The 23,290-nt window shown below is 42.2% G+C and overlaps 1 protein-coding gene across 6 annotated transcripts in view; it reads left to right on the top strand.

Moving 5' to 3' along the window:
* kiaa1109 (KIAA1109 ortholog) overlaps positions 1 to 23,290 on the top strand; it is a 447,188-nt gene that overhangs the window by 128,343 nt on the left and 295,555 nt on the right. For all 6 annotated transcript variants that reach the window (XM_073042844.1, XM_073042847.1, XM_073042845.1 and 3 more), the window contains exons 18-20: positions 8,300 to 8,478; positions 15,325 to 15,431; positions 22,197 to 22,396. In XM_073042844.1, coding sequence (XP_072898945.1) covers positions 8,300 to 8,478; positions 15,325 to 15,431; positions 22,197 to 22,396 — 486 coding nt within the window. The remainder of the gene's footprint in view (positions 1 to 8,299; positions 8,479 to 15,324; positions 15,432 to 22,196; positions 22,397 to 23,290) is intronic.

The raw sequence follows: 23,290 nt of genomic DNA, 5'->3' as shown, positions 1-23,290 counted from the left end.
CCTGAGCATAGCGAGTGTAATGATCGGTGATGACTAAGACATTCGCGGTGTTGCTGGTGTCAGGTTCAATCGACAGAAAATCCATACATACCAGGTCCAGAGGTCCCGCACTCTGCAAGTGCGACAGTGGAGCCGCCAACTCGGGCAGGGTCTTCCTCCGGATGCAACGACTGCAGCCCCTACAGTATTCTTCGACTTCCCCCCTCATCCGGGGCCAGTAGAACCGGGCTTTGAGTAATCCATAGGTCTTTTCCACCCCCAAGTGTCCAGAATCATCATGTAGGGCCTGGAGTACAGCCTGCCGATACTCCTCCGGCAGAACCAGTTGCCAACAGTGGGGTTGGTCCGGAGGCGCCGTTACCCGGTACAAGATTTTATTCTTTAACTTCAACCGAGACCACTCCTTCAACAACAGGGGCACGAATGGGTGTTTCGCCTTCTCAGCCAACGCCCCATCCCCCCTCTCGACTGCTCTCCACACTGTGCCAATGCCCGGGTCATTTTGCTGAGCAGCGGCCACTTCCCCCGGACTCAGTTCCGGCAACTGTTTAGTCCGTAGTGCGGTCAGGTCACAGTAAGCTAGGGGTATGGCGTCGTCAAAACCCCCCAAATGGTCCACGGCCCCTTCCAGCCTCCCTCTTCCCTCGGCCTTCACGGTGATAGCAAACTGGCACATCGCCTTCACTCCAGGGGCAGGGACACTCTCCCACTCCTCATCCCTCTCCTGTTCCCCCGGCTCCCGACGAGACAAAGCATCCGCATCGACATTCTTGCTTCCGGGCCGGTACCTCAGGCTGAAATCATATACTGACAAGGCCACCAGCCACCGATGTCCTGTGGCATCCAGCTTTGCCGAAGTCAAAATATAAGTGAGCGGATTGTTATCCGTTCGCACCTCAAACTTGGCTCCGTACAGGTAATCGCCCAACTTGTCCACCACCGCCCACTTCAGCGCCAGGAACTCCAACTTGTGAGTGGGATAGTTTCTCTCCGATGGCGACAAGCTTCGGCTGACAAAGGCTACCGGTCTCAATGCTTTGCCATGCTCCTGGTACAGAACAGCCCCGAGACCCTCTCGACTGGCATCCGTGTGCAGCACATATGGCTTCTGGGGATCGGCAAAAGCCAACACCGGGGCCTGGGTCAGTGCCCTTTTCAAAGATCGGAACGCCTCTTCACATTGATCATCCCATCTCGAGCCAAAAGGTTCCGCCGGGTTCCAGTATCCTCCAGCGTCCTGCCTCTGGTCCCCCGTCCGTTTCTTTCCCACTGGGGGATAGCCACACAACAGCTGAGTCAACGGATGACACACTTTGGCGTATCCTTTCACAAATCGCCGGTAATACCCACAGAACCCCAAAAATGAGCGCAGAGCACCCACTTTCTGGGGTCTCGGCCAGGTGGTCACGGCCTCTATCTTGGTTGGATCAGTAGCCACTCCCTCTCGCGAAATGATATGACCAACGTAGTTAACCGACGACTTGCAGAACTGGCATTTGTCCAGGGAAAGCTTCAACCCTTCTTCATTAAGCCGGCCCAACACCTTCAACAGCCTCTCCTCATGTTCCTCCAGAGTCGATCCAAACACTATCAAATCGTCCAGGTACACCAGCACCTCTAACAGATTCATATCCCCCACAGTTCTCTCCATGAGCCTCCTGAAGGTGGCTGGGGCTCCCGATATGCCTTGGGGCATTCGTTCGAACTGAAAGAACCCCAGCGGGCAGATAAAAGCGGTCTTCTCTTTATCGGCTGCACTCATTGGGATCTGGTAATACCCACTTCTTAAATCCAGCACACTGAACCACTTCGCACCACTTAGGCAGGCCAGCGCATCCTCCACTCTTGGGACAGTATATTGATCAGGGACAGTTCGCCGATTCAACGTCCTGTAGTCAACACACATGCGCACTCGCCCATTCTTCTTCCGTGCCACCACTATTGGGGACGCATAAGGACTTCGGGACTCAGCTATGATTCCGGCCTCCTTCAACTTGCGCAGGTGCTGCCGCACGTCCTCAACATCTGCCGGAGCCAGCCGCCGGGATCTCTCTCTGAACGGGGTGTCCTCCGTCACCCGGATGGTGTGGCGAGTGCTTTTGGAGCAGCCAACATCAAACTCGCCCTGAGAAAAAACAGCTTCCATCTTCAGCATCTTCTCCACTAGTCTGTGTTTCCACTCCGGCGACACAGGGGAATCCCCGAAGTTAAAGTCTTCAGCGGTCAGCTTCCTTCGATGCTCCGATCCCTCCACGTTAGGGGTCCTCACCGGTGCGCTAGACATTACCGTCACCGGGAACAGATGTGCCAGCGGCATTCCCCTCTTAAAGGTGATTTCTCTTGCCGTGGTGTTCCTGACACTTATAGCTATACGCCTCGCATGTACCACCCCTGGTCTCTGCACTTCGGGCCTCACCAGCACCCCCGCCGGAAATCGTGTCTCCCCTTCAAGATCGTCCGGGGCGTCTACTAACAGGGCTTCGCCCGTCGGCACTCCTGGGAATCTGGGGGTCCCCATCACTAGTGCTACCTCCCCAGGTCGGATCACCTTGGGCCTCGCCTGCGTACACCACACCGTCCCGCGTTTACACTCCGGGTCCAGTCCTAGTGAGGCAACCCCTTCTTCAAACACTGCTCGAAACACTGGATGCACCGAGAGGGTCTCCAGAAAGTCTTCCCCCGCTTTCTCCTTACAAGCTCCCAGGAGCCGTCGCACAACGGGGGAATTAGTCCCCACCAGGAGGGCAGCACCACCAGTTTCCACCGGGTCAGGACACACCAACATCAACGTCTCAATAGCTTTGGACACTCCCACATCGCCCTCCGAGAACTCCAATCTCACCGATAGGTACCCATCGTACGGGTAGTCACCCTCGCTCACACCCCAAATCTGCAGGGCGTCAAATGGGGTTATGGGCAAATGCTTTAGATATTGGTGGTAGAAAGACCGGTACAATAAGGTCACCTGCGATCCCGTATCCAGAACGGCTTTTGCGTAAACTCCCTCTATCCGTAGACCCACACTGGCACGGGGTCCTACCAGCCCATCTGGAATAGAGGGGTGGGCACCCGGTGGTCCCCTGGCTGATCTCTGGGAACGTGTTCCTCCAGAGGCTCCAGTCTGTTCCCTCACTGAGCCTCTCCTAAGTTTCCCGACACCTCCCCCTTCTTAGTCGCAGGGGGGCTTGTCCTCCGCGGAACTCCTTGTCTCTCACAATCCCACCTAAAGTGTCCCTCCTCTCCACAACTATAGCACACCCTCGGCCGCCCACAGTCCCGCCTGAAATGCCCCTCTTTCCCACAGTTAAAGCACACGCTGCCTGCCGCCCCTCCTCTCCCAGGACGACTCCCCCTCCCAACCCACGGCACTGGTCACCCCTGAGAGTGGGTACCTCCCCTGTCCCTCCCCTCCAGAGGGGATTCTCTACCCCTCAGTGGGTTGTCATTCCTCCACCCAGCCACCACTTCCTGTATCACTGAGGGTCGCTCCCGTAGGCCCGCGCCCCTTTTCCACCCCAACGCTCTCTCCTCCTCCCGCACCTCTCTAATCAGTTGCCCGAACGATGGAGGGGGGCCTTTCCTATAAGCCTGCCGGATAGTCCACGCCACCTTGTCCTCCTCCAGAGAGCCACTGAATAACTGACTCATCCTCACGCTAGCCACGTCAGGCGCCTTCACTACCCCCTGGCGCCGCAGCCCCGAGAGCATCCCCTCCATCCTAAATATGTACTCGGAGAGCTTTTCCCCTCTCCATTGTTCCAGGCGTTGGAACTCTGCTAAAAGCAGCCAGGGTTCCCCTGACAACCCAAACGCTCCCTCCAAAACTTCTATACATTCCTCCACTGAGGCCCCAGACTTTTCAGCTTTCAACTCCCGAACTGTTTTGGCTGCTAAACCCCTCAAACTTCCCACCAATCGCTGCCTTTTCTCCTCCTCCGAGCCTGGCCACTCCTCTAACATCAAGGACATATGCTCGATCCAGGTCTCATAGTCCACCTCCCCGTCCGGAGTAGGCTTGGCTCCAGAGAACACCCCCAGCTTCAGCCGTGGCCTCTCGGCCACTCCCACCAGGGAGTTAAGTGCAGCTGCCAGCTCGGAGGCTTCCACCCTACCTGGGGAGCGGGGCCTAGTCACGACCCCCTCCTCCCTCCTCCCTTTGCTAGTGCCTGCCACCTCTCCGGGGTTTTCCTCTAGCTCTAGCTCCTCCTCCAATGTCTCCTCATCCTCATCCTCGGAGAGGGTGTGGAGCCCCCACGGCCCCTCCTCCCCCGGTACACTGACCGTCGCCGGCAGTTCCAACGTCCTGACGTCAGCACCCGTACGAACCAACACCCAACTAGACTCCATCACTTTACCACACCGTCTAGCTACCAATTCTACCTGCCCCATACCCTTCACCAAACTTAACCCCCGCACTACCGCATCTCCCGAAACTCGAAAATCCACTCCGCTCACTACGCATGCGTACTGTACCGGTACACCTTCAAATCGGCACCAGCGAACAATTTTCTCTCTCTCCATTTCCCTCACTACCTGCGCGATTCCACAGCCCCCTGACAATCCAATCCGGGACGAGCACCCCACAAATGTAACACTTACCCAACAGGCTGGTATATGTCTAGGGGAAAAAGAAATCCAGCCACACACCAACCCCGCCTCCCGTTCACGCAGGTGCTGTGAGAATCGAGTTTATGCCTCGCGCCCCCGCCGGCAGTATCAAACTCACAACAAATACCGGTATGACATACACTTTAAAGAGTTTACTAAAATTAAAAGAGTATTAGGCAGTACAATATATATATATACAAGAAAAAAACAAAAGGTGCCAACTTATCAAAGTTCAGTCAGTTTAGTGCACATCGGTGGAGCTCATCCAGCGAACCATTCGACTCCTAGGTGGTCGTCCTCCCGAAACTCCCACTTCGGACTCCCCGGTGGTCTCCCGAGCGCAAGTCCTGATTCCTCGGCGTCTCCCTCCGGACTCCTCAAGCCCGCACAACCCCTCCCCCAAGGTCCCAGCCTCACAAAACACAATAACATTCCCCATTGATTAACAAGTGAATACAATTACCATATCAGCCATTCTAAAGTGAAACAACGGCGAGAGAAACTTTTAACAGACAAAGAAGCATTCCTACTCGTAACAAACCAAAGAAGCCCTTTTTAGTAACATACACAGGACATTGTACACATATAAAAAGTCAAGCAATACAATAGCAGTCTGGGAGCAGAAATGTAAACATAGATTTGTAAAATCAAAACATAAACATGTCCTGAGCAATAAAGAAAAACAATAAATACAGTGAGTGATGTTGGAACTGGAAAATCCACCCCACCCACACAACCCAAAACTAGACGGCTACCAAAAAAAGCAGCTAGCTCTACCAAAAAAATTAACCCACATATAACTTCCAGATCTGTGTCATTAACAGCAGTTCCGTATAAATACCGTAGATTCCGGATTTTAAGCACCTACTTTTTTCCCACATTTTGAACAGCTTTGAACTCTGTGGCCTTTAATACGGAGCGGCTAATGTATTATTTTTTTTCATGCCGCCAAAAACATTTTGCCTCGTAACAGTAGACCAATAAAATTGATGAGTAGTTCACAGAGGTCCAATGAAATTGTACGATAAATCAAGCGCACTTTCACAATTAAATTATTGTAAATCAGTCATTTGTACTCACCCTCATCAACATGGAAAACACTCGAAGAAAAGCATTGTGCTGCCTTTATGGCAGTTATTTAGTTTATAATATTTTCGCTTAGTAATTCATTTGTTAGTTAAAGTTAGAACTGTTTTAACTATATTCGTTTTCTGTACTACATCGCGGGATGCTATGACGTCACACCCGGTTTCGCCGCGTCTTGTGGGATACCGGTTTGCGATAAACGGAACGGCGGGGGGGAGCGGCGGAGCGAAAACGCTGCTTTTAAGTTAAAGGCGATCAATAACTTTTCCTGGTAGGCTGCAGTATATATATTTTTTACCAGTCGTTAGGAGATATTGGAATGTTGTTCAGTAAAGAAGTATACGCAACGTATATTTAAAAGTAGCCGCGTTACATGCACGGTTCGAAAAAAAGCATTTGCAATATGTATTTGTTTATGTTACCATATGGATTTAATTAAAAGTTAAAAAATCCTCACGTGTAATATCTTTCTGTGTAAATATCTCATATTACAACGTGGGACACCTGCGGCCGAAAATCCGGTGCGGCCTAAAATCCGGTGCGGCCTGTACAAGTAAAAAATTGATTTTATTTCTAAAATTAGAGCCAGCGGCTTTTAATCAGGTGCGCTCTGTAGTCCGGAATCTACGGTACTATAGCAAATAGTAACTAGCTTATGCACTAGAAAACATAACTACAAATTGGAACATCTTCTGCGGAAATATAAAACTTAATACAGAGAAAATCGGAAGAAAACCAAAACTAACCTACCCGCGAAAAATTATAGAAGAATAAAGTAAGAGAAAGGGGAAAAAAGGGGAGGAAGGGGAAAATTATAAATTCAAGAAGAGTACTTATCAACCATTTACAGAGAGGAGAAAAAAAATCAGAGATTTAAAAAAAGGGTGAAGAAAAAAAAGAAAATAATTTAAAAAAAGGAAAAATAAATCAGCAATTAAACTGTGAACCAACAAACAGGGAGGCCTTCAATAAAGACTTCAAACCTCCAAAACAAGTTAGAGTCAGTTGTAGAACTCTATAGATAAAGTTATACAAGAACAAAATAGATTACACAAGTACTATTTAAACGTCCATAGGGAAACATTAAGCACAGAATGTCTATTTAAAAAAGACACACCAAATCCAGGGAGAGATTGTCAACAGCCCTTAGAGTTTCAATGAATAATGTCTGAGTGATTCAAGTAAAGTCTGAGTCCAGAAAAAGTAATTTTACTACGAGAAGTACTTATCCACCATTTTAGGAGGTCCGATCGGGTTCCGAAGATGACTGGATAGCCGGAAGACTTGCCACAAATGCTTCAGCCTCCTTCACTGACTTAAACCACTTATATTTTCCAGTATTAAGCTTGATTCATAAAGCGGCAGGAGTGCGATGAGAGGGTTTAAAACCACAATCAAAAAGCACTTTCATTACGCCTTTAAACTCAGCGCGCATCTTTAAGGTCTGGGGTGCAAAATCTTCCACAAAGCGAATGATTGTATTTTGGAAAGTAAAAGTACCTCTGCGACGTGCCTCCATAATCAGACGGTGTTTTACCTGGTATTGATGAAAGCAAAAAATTACCGGTCGCGGGCGGGAGCCCAGAATTCCGGGGGGAACGTAGACCCTGTGTGCCCTTTCGAGCTCAGGTGGGTTTGGAAGCAAATCTTTCCCGAATATCTCGCAGAGAAACCCGGCGAAAAACTTTACGGTTGATCCCTGTTCGGTGGCCTCTGGCAACCCAAGAATTTGAAGATTACAGCGTCTGCTGTGATTTTCGAGATCCACCATTTTGGAAAGGAGTTTGTTACATTTTTCCTCTGGGCTGGAACAGAGAGTCTCCAAGTATCGAACACGACTTTCTAAATCTTCAGAAGTCGAATCGATGCGTGATAAGTGTTCAGCATGTTCGTCCACTCTATCGTTGATCCAATCCAGTTTGGCTTCCAACTGTTTGAAAGCGGTTCTAAATTCCTTTAAAATATCGTCTCGGAGTTGTTCGAGCGCAGCGCGGGTCTCAGCTGACAGAGCCGGAACTTCCTTTCTCCCGGATTTAGAACTCTTGCTAGACATTGTAAGGTAGATGTGTTCACAGGCAAGTAAAAGAAACCAAAAAAGTTCCTAACTAAGGTTTAAAAAATGGAGACATTTAGTGCAAACATAGCGACAATAACGGAACAAAAGTTCGGAGCAGCTAAGCAATCGTCATCTTACTGGAAGTCCATACTTGTATTAGTTTGAGGCATTAAAAATCCCATGTCAGAGTTCAGAGGGTAGATTTTTTTTGCCAGTGCAGGCAATATTTATTTCTTAACCAATTAGTTTTTTGTGGCATTTGCTTCCTGAGGTAACTCATTAATTTGTTCAACATGTATAAACAAGCTGGATGAACTCAGCAGGTCGGGCAGCATCCGTTGAAATGAGCAGTCAACGTTTCGGGCTGAGACCCTTCGTCAGGACAGAATTAATTTGTTGTAGCTTGTTGAAGTTTACTGTGCATTTGATTTGTTTACTCAACATTGATCTGTATAAATAAATTGCTATGCGATGTTTTTTTGAGTTTTAAAAAATGTTCCCATACATGACATGCTGCAATAAGTATTTTTTATTATTTTACAATTGCAGGCAGAAAATATAGATTTGCGTTTATTTCTCCCTGACTGCCACCCTAGTAAGTATGCTACTGCTACGTTAGTAAATGATTCTCAGCCCAACAAAGTAAATCCTCAGGCATCTGCTTCAAACGTGACTCAAGCTAGTCAAAAAGCACGAAAGCTGAAATGGCGCAATGTTACCCAACCAGAGTAAGTATCCATGTTATATTTGTAATTATTTATCTTTCTACAAATTGGCCTTTATGAACATCATTTTCAATGTTTGTTTAAGGACTGTTGTGAACTAAAGTTTGTTTTTTTAGAATTTTTCCAAAGCATAATAATGCAGGACATTAAGATTAAACAACTGCAGATAAAATAGAATATTGATAGATTATTCAAATACTCAATTTATTTCTCCTTCCACACATGTAGCTCTGCCTACTAAGTAATATAGCTGATACTGCTACAACATGACAGTTGTGTTCCAAAGGAACCTTGTATTATAAAGAAATGATGTTATGAAAACAGTTATGTCAAAGGGGGTTGAGATTGGCAGGTATGATGTGGGCATCACTGCCATGGCTGAAAGAAGATAATAGTTGGGAGTTTAAACATCCAAGGATACACATTGTCTTGAAGAGATGGGCAGGTGGGCAGAGGAGGTGGCACTGCTCTGTTGGTAGAAATGAAATCAAATCCTTAGAAAGAGGTGACAAGAGGATTGTAAGATGTAGAATCCTTGTGGGTGGAGTTAAGAAACTGCAAGGGTAGAAAGACCCTGAAGGGAGTTATATGCAGACTTCCGAACAGTAGCCAGGATGCTACAAATTACAATGGGAGATAGAAAAGGCGTGTCAAAAGGACAATGTTTGGGGGGTATTTCAGGTATGCAAGTAGATTTGGAAAATCAGGTTGGTGCTAGATCCCAATAGAAAAATTTTGTAGAATGCCTATGAGATGGCCTTTTAGAGCAGCTTATGTTTGAGCCTTCCAGGGAATCGGCTATTCTGGTTTGGGTATTGTATAATGAACAGGATTTGATTAGAGAGTTTAAGGTAAATGAACCCTTAAGAGTCCATGATGTTTATATGACAGAATTCACCCTTCAATTTGAGAGAGAGAAGCTAAAGCCAGATGTATCAATATTACAGTGGAATAATGGGAATTACAGAGGCAAGAGAGAGGAGCTGGCTGATTAGAAGGGGACACTAGCAGGGATGACGGTGGGACAGCAATGGCTGGTGTTTCTGGGAGCTATTTGGAAGGTGCAGGGTGGATACATCTGAAGAAGCAGAAATATTCTAAAGGTGCAAATCATGCAACTGTGGCTGACAAGGGAAGTCAAAGCCAACATAAAAGCAAAAGAGAGTGCATAAAATAGAGCAAAATTAAAGGGAGGTTAGAGGATTGGGATGCCTTTAAAAACTTGACAGAAGGCAACTAAAAAAGTCATAAAGTGGAAAAAGATGAAATATGGTGAGCTATCCAATAGGATCAAAGAGCATAACAAAAGTTTCTTCAGATATATAAAGAGTAAATGAAAGGTGAAAGTAGGTATCAGACCACTGAAAAATGATGCTGGAGAGTTGCTAATTGGGGTCAAGGAAATGGAGGATGAACTGATTTAAGTATTTTGAATCAGTCTTCATTGTGGAAGACACTAGCAAAATGCTGGAAGTTCAAGAGTGTCGGGGGCAGAATGAGTACAGTGGCTATTTTTAGGGAGCAGGTGATTGGAAGCTGAAAGGTCCAAAGGTAGGTAAGTTATCAGGACTAGATTGACTGCACCCCAGGGTTCTGAAAGAGATAGCTGAAGACATTCTGGAGGAAATAGTAATGCTCTTTCAAAAATCAATAGATTCTGGAGGAATGGAACATTGCAAATGTCACTCAACTCTTCAAGAAGGGATGGTGGAAGAAAAACGGAAATTATAGACCAAGCCTGACTTCAGTGGTGGGGAAGATGTTGGAGTCGATTGTTAAGGATGAGGTTTTGGGGTACTTGGAGGCACATGAGAAAATAGGCCAAAGTCATCATGGTTTCCTTAAAGGAAAATCTTGCCTGAGAAATCTGTTAGATTTCTTTGAGGAAATAGCAAGCAGATAGATAAACAAGAATCGGTGAATGTTGTGCACCTGGAATTTCTGAAGGCCTTTGACAAGGTGGTGCACATGTGGTTGCTTAGCAAGGTAAGAGCCCATGGTATTACAGGAAAGATACTAGCATGGACAGAGTATTGGCTGATTGGCAGGAGGCAAAGAGTAGGAATAAAGGGAGCCTTTTCAATTTGGCTGCTGGTGACTCGTGATATTCCACAGGAGTCTGTGTTGGAACTACTTCTTTTTACATTGTGTGTCAATGATTTGGATTGCAGAACTGATAGCTTTGTGGCCAAGTTTGCAGACAGTATGAAGGTGGGTGGAGGGGCAGGTAGTTTTGAGGAAGTAGGGAGGCTGTAGAAGGACTGAAACAGATTAGGAGAATGGGCAAAGAAGTGGCAGATGGAATGTAGTGTTGAGAAGTATATGGTTATGCACTTGGTAGAAGAAATAAAAGTTGTAGACAATTTTATAAATGGGGAGAAAATTCAAACATCTGAGGTGCAAAAGGACTTGGGAGTCCTCATGCAGATTACTGAAAGGTTACCTTGCAGGTTGAGTCAGTGGTGAAGAAGTTAATGCAATGTTAGCATTCATTTTGAGAGGACTAGAATATAAAAGCAAGGCTGTAATGCTGAGGCTTCATGGAACATTGCGAGCTATTTTGAGCCCCTTATCTAAGAAAGGATGTGCTGACATTGGAGAGCTTTCAAAGAAAGTTCACAAAAATAATTCCAGGAATGAAAGGGTTATCATATGAGGAACATTTGATGGTTGCTGGCCTGTACTATCCAGAATTTAGAAGAATTGTGGGTGGGGGGGTCGCATTGACACCTATTGAAAGTGGAAAGGCCTAGATAATGTGGAAGTGGGGAGTGGGGAAGTCTTGGACCAGAGCACATACCCGCATGATAGAGGGATATCCAATTTGAATGGAGGTGAGGAGGGTAAGCTAGTGGATGGTGAAACTGTGGAATTCATTGCCACAGATGGCTGAGGAGTCCAGGTCATTGAGTGTATTTTAGATGTAGGTTGATACGTTCTTGATTAGTTAGTGTGTGAAAGGTTACGGGGATAAGGTAGGAGAATGGGGTTGTGGGGGAAATGGATAAACCATGATGAAATGTCAGAGCAGACTCAATGGGCTCAAGATTTTGTTACTGCATGCTAAAATACCAAACATTGTATGTTGTGTTGTTTAATGAAGCATTTTTGTTAATAGAAAGCATTGCTTATGAATTTCCAATGGCCTACTGCAGTGGAGTCTGATTTACCTGTAGGCTGGTATTCCACCTCCCCCGCCCCACCACAGTCCAAGACAGCATTTTTTTTCTGCTCATCAACTTTCAAAGTAACTCAAGTGGATCCCTAGTTTCTGATTCAAGATCGCATAATTTATCAATTGTGTTATATCCACTGTTATATAGTGTTATGGTGATACTGATTGAGGCAGAACTGCTTGTATTAAAACTTTCTCTGTTTGGATTTTACTCATTTATGCTGTTTTCTTTCCAAAACAAAACTGCTGGTAATCCCTGATATATATACTATTAAGTTTATAAACAACATACCACAGCTGTTAGGATCTTAAGTGTACTTTTCTGGGCTTGGTTTTCTGCACCTGCTTTTTTCAGAGATGATGGTGATCATGATTATGAGAAAAGAATCTTTCCAGCAAAGCTTAAAGAATTGAGGGAAAATATGAATTTGAAAGTAAGTAAAGCCATGAACTGGAAAGGTGTAAAATACTCAGAACAGAAAGGGACAGAGGGCATTCTTAGAGAATAGAACTAGGAACATTTTCAGTGATTCTGTTACTCCTGTATAGCCATATTTTCTAAACTGCATCTATAGCATAATAGAAGGACAAGAAAATAGTCTTGGCACAAACTGTTCTGAGCATGGAAATGAACAACAGCATCATATTATGCTTCAAATGGACAACTATTGTTTATATAATTACATCAGATGTGATATCACACCACTGAAAAAGTATTGAGATACGGTTTGTACTTTTCAGATTTGATAATGCCATGTGGCTGCTTGGTGCGAGATTTATAGAGTCTGGATGGGCATGTTAGTTGTGGATATTTCTCACTTCCTCCTATCTGCTCTCACCCAAATTCTTCTGCCACTTTTGCTATTGTGTGCTCTGCCTCTGTGTGCGCTACCCTATCTATAATTTTATTCCACACCATCTACTTGCTATTGTAGTTGTGATGAGGCAGTCACTTCCCTCCTCTAATTTCTTGTTGATTTATATGAGTGCTTCCAGGACTAAGCACAGTTCAGTCACAGCCTGATTAGAAGGACCTGAAGTACTCTCAATAATTCTGGAAGTTTAGAAACTTACACAGAAAAACCCAGAAATATTTAGCTGGCTAGGGACTTAGAATAAAACAGAGATAGCATTTCAGGTGAATGATATTTCTTCAGAACCTTCCTTTTCATAGCTGTAACATAACTTTTAACTTCTTGTATTCTAGTTTCTTAGATATAAATTCTAGCATTGTAGTTAGTTTAGACATTCCCTTTACTCCCTCAAAGAATGTATCTCTGCAAATGCTACACCTGCCCATTCAATTCCTCCCTTGCCTTCCATTAGGGCCCCAAAGCAGTCCTTCCAGGTGAGGCAACACTTTGCCTGCAAATCTGTTGTGGTCATCTACTCCTCTGGCTCTCCTGTTGTGGTCTCCTGTACATTGGTGAGACCTGACATAAATTGGTTGATTGCTTTGTCAAGCACCTCTGCTTCATGCACAAAAAACAGTATTTCCTGGAGGCCACTTTAAATCCTGTACCCATTCCCATTCCAAAATGTTGGTCCATGTCCTTCTCTTCAGCCATAATGAAGCCACTCTAAAATTGGAGGAACAACACATATTCTGTCTAGATAGCCTCCAACCTGATGGCATGAGCATTGATTTCTCCTTTTTGTTTGTTTACTTATTTATTCCCCCTCCCTTGTCTTCTATTCCCCTTTCTGTCCTCTTACCGCCTCTCCTCATGTGCCTATCACCTCTCCTAGTGCCCCTCATCCTTTCTCCCATGGTCTACTGTCCTCTCCTATCAGATTCCTTCTTCTCTAGCACTTTGTCTTTTCCACTAATCACTTCCAAGTTTCTTACTTCAACCCCTTCCCCTACCCACCTGGCTTCATCTATCACCTTCAAGCTTGCCTTCCATCCCTCTCCCCATCTTCTTATTCTGGTATCCCCCTTCCATTTCAGTCCTGATGAAGGGTCTTGGCGCAAAATATCAACTATTCCTCTCCATGGACGCTGCCTGACCTCCTGAGTTCCTCCAATATTTTGTGTGTGTTGCTCTGTATTTGCAGAATCAGCAGAATCTATTGTGTTTATGTTTTAACTGGGCATGCTATTTTTAATTACCTGAGTCACTTGTGATCTCTATCATCCTGACATTTCTGGATTCACATCAGATTTATTTTTGTTATCATTTTGGGCCAAAAGTGCTTGGCTATATTGATGCCAATTTATAGCATATCTTATCAATTCTGGGTGGCGGTGTGGAGATACATCTCTATCAAAGGAGATGCAAGGCACTCCTTCCCTTTGCTAGCCTACAGGTCACCCTTGGTTTAGGTGTAGCACCTGCTTAGTCCCCCATTAGGGTCACATGAAACCATGGGAGCAGGTGGTTGGTGGTCGTATGAGCAGTTGGTGCATATCACGTCCTGGTTATCTGACCACTGACTCCATGCAGACAAACACTAAAGAATATTGATCGTCTCTGGGCTCACCCATCTTGTAAAGACACTACCCAGGAAAAGGCAATGGCAAACTACTTCTGTAGAAAAATTTGCCAAGAACAATCATGGTCACCTACATCTTATCCATTCACTTGACTATTAACATAGTTTGATAACTGTATGTCTCCATTTATGCAGCTTAAAGGTTCATAATCTTGAGTGATTGGGTCCTCTAATAGTTTCTCACAGCTTAAATTCTGACTTAGCTTTATATTGTCAAGAAATTGATGTATTGCATTTAGTCCTCTCATCTCAGCAGTTGTATAGATTAGAATTAGCTGAAGCTCAATCAGTGAATCTTCCCATATAACATACCATACAAAATACCTCCTATTTTCCCGACTGTTTCTAAACCATTACTTATTGGCAATCTTTAATTCAGGTCATTACTCCCAGTATCATTTTATCTAGCAAGCTGTGGTGTGGTACGTAAATGAATATCTTCTGAAATTGAATTTTCCAAATGCATTATTCTTCCCCTTGATTCACGCTTTCAAAAGAATACCTTGCTGAGTTAGATATCACATTTCTTCGCAACTTACTCTGTATGAATATAGTTTGGATATATTTTAGTAAAGCAAAAAAAACAAACTGCAATTATTAGAAATTTGGAATAAAACCAGAAAATGCTAGAAGTGTATATCAGCCACAGAATTTGTGGGGAGAGGAACAGAATTCATGAAGTTAAGGAGTTTAAGGCAGTGAGATTGTTGCCTTTTCTTCATTAGAATAAAAGTTAAAACCTAAAAGTTAAAACCCAGGTATAAGTTGCTTACTTAGGCAGATGCTGAAGGCATCTCACGATGATCATTAAAGATGTAGTAGTTCTCCTAGCATACCACCAGCAAACAGATGAAATAATTGCTATTTTACTGTCTGTTGTTTCTTAAGTCTGTTTTCATCCATAACAATTGTCCTGTGCTTCACAACTCAGTTGTATGAGATGGATTGGCATTAAAGATTTAATGATTTTAAAGATTTAAGGTGCCATCTCAATGCATTTTTTAAAAAACTTTCCACTATTTGTATGTAATGCCAGATCAAATAAGAATGCACTTTTAAATTCTTTGAACAGTATAAAAGATCTTTGATAATGTGGTTTGTTTTTTGAAAAAAAACTTCATTTAATTGGTGTTTGAATTGTATTAATTACGATCCTTTCACTTTTGATTTATTTATAGATCTGATTGGATTGAGTGTTGGTCTGTACCAAATATTCTACTTACTATTGACTACACTTGGCATCCCATCTACCCTCAGAAAGCTGACGAGCAACTGAAGCAAAGCTGTAAGAATTTTTTTTTATTCATTTCTTCATTCTTTACTACTTCCAAAAGTTAAAAAAAACAAGGATAGGAATAGATTAACAGCTCAGTTCCTTGAGTTGTGCATCTATTACGTTAGATTATTGCTGGTTTGTATCTTAAATGCTTTTTCCCCCTTGTCTTCATATTTTATTGCAATCAAGAGGAATGTAATTTAAAACAGGTCAAATTGGAAGTTCAACAGCTGCATCTTTTTACAGCTGGGAGTAAAGATAAAGGCACAATTTCTTATGCTTAACCAAAAACATAAAGGAGCTTTTTAAATGATATTTAAACGTTTGATGTAATGACATATGTGAGCAGTTGATGCTTCTTTTTTTAATGTTATTTCCATAAAATTTGTCAATAATTTATTTGACAAAATGTCTATCAAAGTCATTTAAGTGCAAAGGTTGAGCTGTAAGCATGCGGTATTAGTTTAGTGGCTAATTATAAGGAAAATATCTTAAGCCTTAAATCCATAAAGAACCTATTGTGTTTGAAAGTATGAAACATAAATGAGTAAGTATTGCTTGATCATGCTGTTTTTAAATTTTTCATTATGATTGAGACTAGGCTGATGGGATGGAAATTACTTTTATTGGATTTACCCTGTTTTCTATGAGCCTTTGATTGCAATAAAGCATCTTTGCAATGAAGTATTTGATTGCAGTAAAAATATTTCATTTTGATAGGCAAGTGTTAGTTTTGCTTGGAGTAGCTTGGAAAAAGGTGAGGAAGTATTCTGAATTATAGCTTGGAAATTGTTTTGGACCCGTTGTCTTTATGATATCTGTTGTTTTCATTTTTGATATGTGAATTAGGTGAAAGGCAGGAAACTCAAAAGGAGGCCTTACAATGATCATTTTCGAAAATTATCTCGTTAGAAGTTACTGTTCTTGAGGAATTCCATCAGAGAGGTCCCCGAAGAAGAAAGTTTAGATTCAGCCAATGGAGAGATTTTCCCTGATCTGAATAATGAAAATAACCACTTAATGCCACACATGGTTAAATATGACCTTGATGTCAATTACAGTTACATTTGAAATTACAGTGAACATCCCCAAGTTAGATTTCAACTGAAAATGCTTGGGTAATTGAGCATTTTAACCTGTTTGAGCTGATTTTTGAGAGGAAGCTTGATTGGAGCATTTTGAGGATGTAATTGGCGATATAAGTGAAGGGAAGTCTGCTGATGTGGTTTGTTTGGATTTCCAATGAAAAGTATTCTAGTCATTTTCTCCACACTTTATCCCTCTGCCCTGCTAACTTCAGGGATCAGTTCAGACATACTCCAAGGCTCCTTTGCACCTTTATATTCACTATAAAGTATTGATTATTTTTTCCTTAGTTTATCCCTCCATATTCATGGTCAGTATTTAATGACAAGAACTATATATGTCCCCAATAATGAAATGCATTAAATTTTACTGATTTCTTTCTAAAGTCTGCTGTGCTCCTCTTCACTGCCAACCAGGTGACCAATTTTTGTTCACTTTTAATCTGGGATCCTACGTGTAATTCCGCATATCCTCAACTAAAATCAAGTAATAATCAAGATGTGTATTTTTCTGAACAAATACTTACTGCCTGTCCTTGGTTGTGTCTCATAACTGATTTACACTGCACTCAGGAATTTAAACAACCTGTCTTCCACCAACATTAGATAGATAGATGCTTTATTGATCACAAAGGAAATTATAGTCTCACGGTAGCATTACAAGTGCACGGATTTACCAATATTAGAAAAGAAGCAAGAAAGAATAAAAATTAAGTTACTTCAAACAGTCAAACAGGAGGCAATCATCACTTCCCCAGTTATAGGTTGACACATTATCGAGCCTGATGGCTGAGGCTAAGAACGACCTCATATAGCACTATTTGGACTAGAGCAGTTGTCTTACTAATAGTGATCCTTTGTTCAGCCAAGGTGGCATGCAGAGGATGAGAAATACTGTCCAGAATTACCAGGATTTTCTGTAGGGTCCTTTGATCTACCACAGCCTCTGGTGTGTCCAGTTTTGACTCCTATTGTAGAGCTATCCTTTCTAATCAGTTTATTGAGCCTCTTTTGATGCCATTGCGCCAGCATACCACTATATAGAAGATTGTACTGGTGATAATAGACTGGTAGAACATATGAAGGCATACACCAAAGGATCTCAGTCTCCTTAGGAAGTAGAGGTGATTTGGCCCTTCTTGTACACAGCCTCTGTGTTGATGCTTCACTCAAGTTTGTCGTCCAGGTGCACCCCCCTCGGTACTTGTAGATCCTCACAATCTCCTTTGTCTTACTGATGTTGAGCTGAAGATGATTTAGCTTGCACCATTTGACAAAGTCCTCCACCAGGCCTCCCTGAGGACCCTTTTGTCCTCCCTTTATACGTCAAACTATTGCTGAGTCATCAGATAATTACTGCAGGTGACATGACTTAGTGTTGGAGGTTGACTGAGCTGGAGTTACATGGTTTATCTCTTATTTATTTTTAAATAAACGTAGCTAATTAGGATCTGTCCCAACCAAAGAGAGTTGTAAAATTAGCGTCAGAGACTTGAATCTCTTTTCTTTTTCCAACTTTATTTGTACCCCTCCTTCACTTTACGTGTGTCTGTACCTGATAATGTACAATATTTATGGAGAAAGAAATCACAATTCTGGGGACATGGTTGCAAGGTGTTCAGGAATGGGACCTGAATATTCCAAGATGAAGGACAAGCAAAAAGGGAAGGGATGTGGATGTGGAAAGACATTGCTTGTAGAAGATGAATTAAAAACAATGGTGTGGAAGAACATTAGCTCTGAAAAACCTGAGGAGCAACTAAGAATATGGACCACACAGGCGCACGCTCACGCACATACACGCGCTTGGCATTAAACAAACAATTAGAAACGAACATAGTAGGAAGACTACATTAATAATGGGTGACTTAAGTCTACATATAATTTGGGAAAATCAGACCACCATTATTCAAACAGAAGAGCAATTTCTAGAGTACATTCATGATGGGTGTTTGGACCAATATATTGAGAAGCCAAATAAGTAGTGTGCCATAAAGAATGGGTACTATTTAATGTGAAAGGATCAATAATTAACATTATTTTGTGGGGTCTCTTTGGAAAAAGTGATCATAACATGAGAGTAATCGTTAAGATAGAATGTGCATACGTTAATTTGGGACTAGATACGATCCTGAATAAAGGAAACCATGACTATATGAGGCATATGCTGGGTATATGCTGGAATTGGGGAACATTCTTTGAAGGATTGACAGTCGATAGTCAATGCTAAATATTTAAAGAGCACATGGTAAATTACAGTCACTTGAACTTGGTGCAAAAATAAAACAAGAAAAGTATTTCAATTATGGATTTCAAATTATTTAAACATTACTTGTCATTTTGGTATAGTATTGCATTCAAGGAGGAGAAATTTATATAAAAATATGGCAACCTTGAGGATTGGGAATGGTTTTATAATTAAATAAAGATGGACAATAGAATTAATTAGGAAGTGGAATACAATGCATGAGAGTTAGCCAGCCAAGAAGATAAAATCTTGACTGTAAATGCTTCTGTAGCTGTGTGGGGGAAAAAACTAATAAAATGAAGAACAAAGAAAAGATAATCTAAATAAATAGATGCATTATTTCTATGTTCACGAAAAAGGATATGTGTACATTCCCAAAATTGTTATGTCAGATGAGAAGGAGAAATTGTTAGTACAGAAATTGTGTTAAGCAATTGAAGGGATTATAGACTGATAAATCTCCAGGGCTTAGTTTGTATTCCAGAGTACTCAATAGGTCCTAGTGAAAGTATTGATTGCCATTTTCCAACATTCTTTAGATTCTGGTATACTTCCAATAGATTGGAGGATACATTCTTTATGAAAGGTCTCTGCCTGAAGCGTTGACTGTTTACTCTTTTCTATAGAAACATAGAAAATAGGTGCAGGAGTAGGCTATTCGGCCCTTCGAACCTGCACCGCCATTCAGTATGATCATGGCTGATCATCTAACCCAGAACCCTGTACCTGCTTTCTCTCCATACCCCCTGATCCCTTTAGCCACAAGGGCCATATCTAACTTCCTCTTAAATATAGCCAATGAACTGGCCTCAACTGTTTCCTGTGGCAGAGAATTCCACAGATTCACCATTCTCTGTGTGAATAAGTTCTTCCTCATCTCGGTCCTAAAAGGCTTCCCCTTTATCCTTAAACTGTGACCCCTCGTTCTGGACTTCCCCAACATCGGAAACAATCTTCCTGCAACTAGCCTGTCCAATCCCTTTAGAATTTTATACATTTCAATAAGATCCCCCCTCAATCTTCTAAATTCTAGTTAGTATAAGCCTAGTTGATCCAGTCTTTCTTCATATGAAAGTCCTGCCATCCCAGGAATCAATCTGGTGAACCTTCTCTGTACTCCCTCTATGGCAAGAATGTCTTTCCTCAGATTCGGGGACCAAAACTGCACACAATATTCTAGGTGCGGTCTCACCAAGGCCTTGTACAACTGCAGTAGAACCTCCCTGCTCCTGTACTCAAATCCTTTTGCAATGAATGCCAACATACCATTTGCCTTCTTCATCACCTGCTGTACCTACATGCCCACCTTCAATGACTGGTGTACAATGACACCCAGGTCTCGTTGTACCTCCCCTTTTCCTAATCGGCCACCATTCAGATAATAATCTGTTTTCCTGTTCTTGCAACCAAAGTGGATAACCTCACATTTATCCACATTAAATTGCATCTGCCATGAATTTGCCCACTCACCTAACCTATCCAAGTCACCCTGCATCCTCTTAGTGTCCTCCTCACAGCTAACACCGCCGCCCAGCTTCGTGTCATCCGCAAACTTGGAGATGCTGCATTTAATTCCCTCGTCTAAATCATTAATATATATTGTAAACAACTGGGGTCCCAGCACTGAGCCTTGTGGTACCCCACTAGTCACTGCCTGCCATTCTGAAAAGGTCCCGTTTACTCCCACTCTTTGCTTCCTGTCTGCCAACCAATTCTCTATCCACATCAATACCATACCCCCAATACCGTGTGCTTTAAGTTTGCACACTAATTTCCTGTGTGGGACCTTGTCAAAAGCCTTCTGAAAATCTAAATATACCACATCCACTGGCTCTCCCCTATCCACTCTACTAGTTACATCTTCAAAAAATTCTATAAGATTCATCAGGCATGATTTTCCTTTCACAAATCCACGCTGACTTTGTCCGATGATTCCACCTCTTTCCAAATGTGCTGTTATCACATCTTTGATAACTGACTCTAGCATTTTCCCCACCACCGATGTCAGACTCACCGGTCTATAATTCCCCGGTTTTTCTCTCCCTCCTTTTTTAAAAAGTGGGGTTACATTAGCCACCCTCCAATCCTCAGGAACTAATCCAGAATCTAAGGAGTTTTGAAAAATTATCACTAATGCATCCACTATTTCTTGGGCTACTTCCTTAAGTACTCTGGGATGCAGACCATCTGGCCCTGGGGATTTATCTGCCTTTAATCCCTTCAATTTACCTAACACCACTTCCCTACTAACATGTATTTCCCTCAGTTCCTCCATCTCACTAGACCCTGCCTGGCCTGCTAAGTTCCTCCAGCATTTTGTGCATGTTGCTTTGGATGGTACAAATATTGTTAAAATGAGATAGAGAAAAAAATCTGATGTCAGTGTTAGGGAATATGCTTGATGATTTAGATGAGGAAATTTAATACTTCCAAGTTTGCAGATGGCATGGTGCATGCGAGAGTGAACCTTGAGGAAGATGCAGAGAAGCTCTAGATTAGTCTGAATATATTTGAGGGGTGACAGAAACATGGCAGATACAATGTAATGTAAATAAATGGTGGCAATAATGGGCAGGCAGATGATTATCCAGATGAGAATAGACAGGAGGTGCAACAACACTATTTTCATCATTTGCTAGAGGTAGACATTATGATGGCTAGATTTCACAGTGAATGGGATAGACATATAGGAGTAATGATGTTTTACTACAATTGTGCATTGCCTTGATGCAACTGCAGTTAGATATTATGTTCAGCTTTGCTGTGTTAAGAAAGTATCTTCTTTCTTGGAAAGCAGTTCAGTTAAAGTTCAGACTGATTCCTGTTATGACAGGACTGACATATGAAAGGAAATTGAGCCAGTCAGATGTATTTCCAATAGAAGAATGAGAGGAAATCCCACAGAAAGCAACAGAAATCAAACAGCTGCTTATATGCAGGAACGATGATGACATGGGAGTTCAGGACATGGGTCACTGTCTAAGGAAAAGCGGTAAACCTTTTAAATTGAAAAAGCTTCTAGACAGTGGTAGTGTCTCCTGTGGAGTTTCCTGCAACAAAAGACGTTCAAACCAAGTCATTACATATATTCAAGAAAGGGTTAAATATCGTTCTTAAAAATAGAGGAATTGAGGGATATCAGGGGAACTCTGGAATAGGGTGTTAAATTTGGATGATCAGCCTTGATTATATTGAATGAGAGGAAAGGGTCACGTAACTTAATCCATATTTCCATGGTTCTTTATTTTCCTCTATCCATTTTTTGATTACATCTGGTATTTATTTAAATTCAACCTACGATGATGCATGCAAAAGTTAAATTGAGGTTGTTCAAAGATCAGTTATAATAGTTGAGAAGATCTATTATCAAATGAAAGATTGGTTTTAATAACAAGCCTATCTGTAGAATGATTTTTATTAAATATTTATTTTTTCTTAAAGTATTTGAAATGCAGCAGTTGACATCAAGATCGTCACAGAAGACTTCAGAACGAATTGTGCATTCTCCTACAGTTTCACAAAAACTGCGGATAGACCCATCTGAACTTTTACCTGATAAACTACATGTGGAGCTAGAAATGGCTCCAGATTCACAAATCACTCTCTATGGTCCATTACTTAAAGCATTGTTGTGTATAAAGGTAAAGATCATTTACTTGCCAATTTGATGTTTAAGCCAGATTTTCTAAATAAATTGAAATTTACTGTTTGTCTTTTAAGTATGCCCCATTCAGTAGGAAGAGAGAATGTGGGCTTGTGTCACAGTATCTCACCTGTGTGACTTGATAGTAAGTGTCACAATCTGTTTAATGCGTGTGATGTTTACGAGCCTCCTGTTTATACAGTCAAACTTTCAGCAGAGTTCTAGAGGATAAGCAGGATTGGGAATTCTTCATCCCTCTTTGTCTTGCTTCACCCCCCTGCTTTGTCTGCCCACTCCATTTCCAAGGAAGAGTGAGTGTATGGTAGAAGTAGCAGCTAATGAACAGGTTGAAGCAGCTGCTGTATCCTCTATTTACTATTAAGAGTCTTAATAATTAATGTATGAAAGGGGAAACTGCTAAACTCAATCACCATCCACTTAAATAGCTTAGGTGTGAAACTCAGATACCAAGATAGATGTAGCAATTAGATTTGTGATTTAAGCTGTCAACCACCATTATGCAGCAATTTCATGTTGGTATCATTGTGAACATTGTCCTGCCATGTAAAGTATGTAAGATTTGCTCTCATGGTTAAATGAAACAAAATATATACAGGAATACTTACGTTTCTTCCTTTTTGGTGCATAATTGAGTACAAAATATTTTGATTGAATTTAAGCTAAATGATAAAGTGATAACACAGTTGCTTTGGTACAAACAATTTAAAGTTCAAAAGTAAATTTATTTTCTAAGTACATATACATTGCCATATACTAAACTGATTCATTTCTTGCATGCATTCACTGTAAGCACAAAGAAACACAATAGAATCAGTGAAAAAAACTGCACACAATGAATACAAACAAACAACCAATGTGCAAATACAAGAAA

The sequence above is a fragment of the Hemitrygon akajei genome, chromosome 4, assembly GCF_048418815.1.
Source record: "Hemitrygon akajei chromosome 4, sHemAka1.3, whole genome shotgun sequence".
In the NCBI taxonomy this organism is placed as follows: domain Eukaryota; kingdom Metazoa; phylum Chordata; class Chondrichthyes; order Myliobatiformes; family Dasyatidae; genus Hemitrygon; species Hemitrygon akajei.
The sequence above is the reverse complement of the archived record's forward strand: the minus strand, read 5'-3'. Positions and strand labels throughout refer to the sequence as shown.